Source organism: Asparagus officinalis, chromosome 4, assembly GCF_001876935.1.
Source record: "Asparagus officinalis chromosome 4, Aspof.V1, whole genome shotgun sequence".
NCBI lineage: Eukaryota > Viridiplantae > Streptophyta > Magnoliopsida > Asparagales > Asparagaceae > Asparagus > Asparagus officinalis.
The window spans coordinates 5,772,925-5,776,742 of NC_033797.1; the positions used below are offsets into that span (position 1 = coordinate 5,772,925).

The following is a 3,818-nucleotide window of genomic DNA, read 5'->3' on the forward strand; positions in this document are numbered from 1 at the left end:
GCCGATGAATCTTGATTACGAGCTCGTTCCATGAGCTCCTCCATGAAAGTGAACCTCAAGCTCTTCTCTGTTGAAGAGAGAGCGGCGCCATTGGAAGAAGAGGGTTCGTCGTCTCTCGGTTGTTTCCGTCGCCGGGACTTGCGCTCGGCGGTTGAGATTGCGAAGGGGACGAGAAATTGGCGTGGTTTTTGGGAGAAGAGGGGGGAATTGGGAGGAAATTGGAGACGAGAAGAGAGGAAAGATGTAGGAAAAAAAACCTAGGCCTGTCCATCCGGGTCGGCCCGGCCCGGGCAAAACCGGAGCCCGGACCCAGGTACCCCGGGCCGGGTTCCGGGCTGGCCTGAATTTTTTTATTTTTTTATTTTTTTTTATTTTTTTATTAAATTTTTTTAATTTTATTTAAATTTTAAATTATAAAAAAAGACAAAAAAATAGAAAATAATAATTTTATTAATCACTTAAAATGACATAAATTACAAATAAAAATGATAAAAACAAATTCTTTATTAATAATTAATATATCATTTACAAATTACAAGTATAAATTTATTTTGGAATTCATCGCATCACAATAGATAAGTACATCCCAACTAGGTTGGCACCTACTTACCTATATCACTATCATTTGTAACTATTTTTAAAATAATTCTTTACAAATTTTAAGCTAAGATATAAAAATTACAATTTGATGAATATTATTTATTCTTTATATCTATCTGCTAGTCCTAATTCTTCAAATTTATCTTTAATTCCAGCCATCCGATCGATGCCTTGCGTTCGCTTCTCGTACCTCCACCAATCTTGTAAGCACATCACCGCTTGTACAGTATACGGATCTAAGCATGTCCTGTGGTCGTCGATCAAATGTCCTGCTGTGCTGAAGGCGGATTCCGAAGCTTCCGTCGAAACCTGCACTGTTAGTAAGTCACGAACCATGGTGGAAAGTATAGGATATGAAACTGATCCATATACTCTCCACCATTACAAAATATCTAAAGCATTTCCTTGATATTTAACTAAAGAAGCAGATAAATATTCATCTATTTCAGAAACCTCCAATGATGACGATTCAAGTCCAGATCCACCAGTTAGCTCAGCTACCATTGCATACATATCAAAACTTACAATTTTACCTCGGGATGAGCTCAAAGAAACCGAAGCTGTAGACTATTGTGTAGCTACACCATGTCTAGCTGCATACTCATCATATAAGGTTTGAAAATAATTTCTAATAGCTAAATGATGAGTAGTAGCAGTAAGGGTGTTCCATCATCTAAGTCTATAATCTGATTACCATACAAGGATTGTAACAAACTTCGAAGGCCAATATCCTTCAAGCATGGATCAATAAGAACCCCCAAACCAAAAATAGGAATAGGCCTAAAGTACTTATTAAATTTGCTCTCCGTTTAAAAAATCATAGGTCCAAAATGTGACGCCCCTGGGTTCACACAAGGCTGCAGTCCAAGGTGAAACCAAGAATGTCAAACCTGTCATGCACCACACCGTGCAATAACATGTTTCACCATCACAATTAACATCTATCTAGTAGAATCAATAACAGGTGTAGGTACAAAAGCAAGTAAAAGATGATACACGAAGGGCTGATGAAATGATAGTGATCAAATAAATATCTCATCATCCAACAAATGGAAATACATAGTCAATGTCTGAATAAATAAACTGGAGTAGTCACAAGTCTCAAATACAAATATCTGACAAGAATAAATAAGGCACTCCGCCTTTACAAATTCTAGAATAATACCCTCAAATGTCTAACCACACTACAGTAGAGCCCAAAGAAAATAATACATAGCTAGAAAGTAAAGCTGAACACTAAAGTGGTCCGCTATCAACCTGCGGCTCTCCGTGCTCCTGGCTCGTGACCAAAGGGGGAGGGATAACGAGCGTCAAAGCGCTAGCGAGTAACATCACAACCAACCCCAAGGGAAAAGGGCTCGTTGTTTATGAAAATACAGATAATATATAATAGATCTAAAAATCATTGATCTTACAAAAGAGGGTTTTAGTATTTAGAAATTCACAACACGAGAATAGGTACGACGAGCGAAATAATCCAAACAAGGAAACCCTCATGTATATACCTTATATCTCAAATTGTAAATCTCTAAATGCTAAACCCAAAGTCTATTACATAAATGAATAAATTAAAAGAAAAGAAAACACATCTCTACTTCCAAACATAGTGTCATGTCAAACTCACATGAGTGATATGTCAGAAAACGATTAAGTGTCCAAAACATAGACTATATAAATTAAACGTCCAACCCATAGACTGCATGAAGTAAACGTCCAACTCATGGACCGGATGTAACCGTTGTCCAACGCATGGACCGGATGTGACCGTCGTCCAACGCATGGACCGGATGGTAATGTATATCCAACACGAGGATTAAATAGCAATGCATGTCCAACACGAGGACTAAGTGGGAAGGGTGTCCAACACGAGGACAAAAAGGTAATGCTTGTCCAACACGAGGACCGCATACGGATACAAACCTCACTGTTCAGCAGAGACATTCACGGTCGACCGCGTCGGTCGACCGACAAGACATCGCGGTCGACCGCTGCGGTCGACCGCGCAGAGATCAGGTGCCTTCTGACCTTCTGCGCGCCCAGTGGTCGACCGGGTCGGTCGACCGCGAGGCAGACAGAACCCAGACTTGGTTTTTTTCTGTCAAGTTCCAAACCTGTATGAAATTTCTTTGAGTAAATCAGCCACCAAGCATTTAGAATATTACATAGAGGATAAAAGAAAACTGAAATTTTACATCTTTAGAGATCATTACCAGATTTCAACATATTTAAACATGATTTGCATATTAATAAACAATAAAGATCAAGGTTTTCCTCCTTTTAAGACATATTCAGATTTAGATCTCTTAAACAAAAATTCATTGGTGAGCTTTTAAAATAAGGAATACCTGAAACCCATGTTATATGCCATAATGAACTATTAGCTATTCAAAATACGAGTTTGGCCCAAATAAACCAATTAAAAAAACTCAAGTTTTGACATGAAAGCAAAAGGGGGTGGAGTTGGGCGAGAAGTTACTCGCCTTGGGTGTTGACGAAAGCCCTAGATCTGCAGGAGGTTGATTCTCTACGCTGCCAATCCAAAATCCCGCTGAAAAATCCTCCAGATCTCCTCCTAAGCACCAAATCCAGCTATGGTTTGAGATTTGAGAGATAGGGGCTAGGGTTTTGAGCCTGAGGTGAAGAGAGGCTCTCCTGGGTTGAGTTGGTATAAATACTAACTCCCTAACCCGACCCAAAACCCAAAAGACCCAAAACAAAACCACAAAGAAAACAAAACCTGGAAGCTCTCTGACCGCTGTGCGGTCGACCGCCACGGTCGACCGCGTCGGTCGACCGCGCAACACAAAAATGCCTGCTGCTAGGCATTTCACACGCTGGCCATAACACTTGATTTCTCTCACTTAAAATCACTTGTTGGGTTCTCAAACACAGATAATTACATTCATATGACATATATATGTGTATATATATGATTATTCATCACAAGGAAAATATTTACTATTAATAATTCACATATATTTATTGTATCACAAGGAAAATATTTACTATTAATAATTCACATATATTTATTGTAGAAATTTTCGGGGTTTTACACAAAAGTATCATCCATACGATATTTCCCAAATTTTTTTTGAATATTTAAAATTTGTAAAGCAACTAAAATAATGGTTGGATAATAACAACCAGATAATAACATTATAGCATCATAAAAAGCTTGTAACATTTTATTTAAATTATATATAATTGTCCATTCATCT

The 3,818-nt window shown here is 38.3% G+C and overlaps 1 protein-coding gene across 1 annotated transcript in view; it reads right to left on the reverse strand.

The window, feature by feature from the left end:
* The window catches only part of LOC109838111, a 27,689-nt gene extending 25,148 nt beyond the window's left edge, over positions 1-2,541 (reverse strand). The window contains exons 1-2 of the mRNA XM_020406580.1: positions 2,521-2,541; positions 1-257 (exon numbers count right to left, since the gene is read on the reverse strand). The exon at positions 1-257 is cut by the window's left edge and continues 124 nt beyond it. Coding sequence (XP_020262169.1) covers positions 1-257; positions 2,521-2,541 — 278 coding nt within the window. The remainder of the gene's footprint in view (positions 258-2,520) is intronic.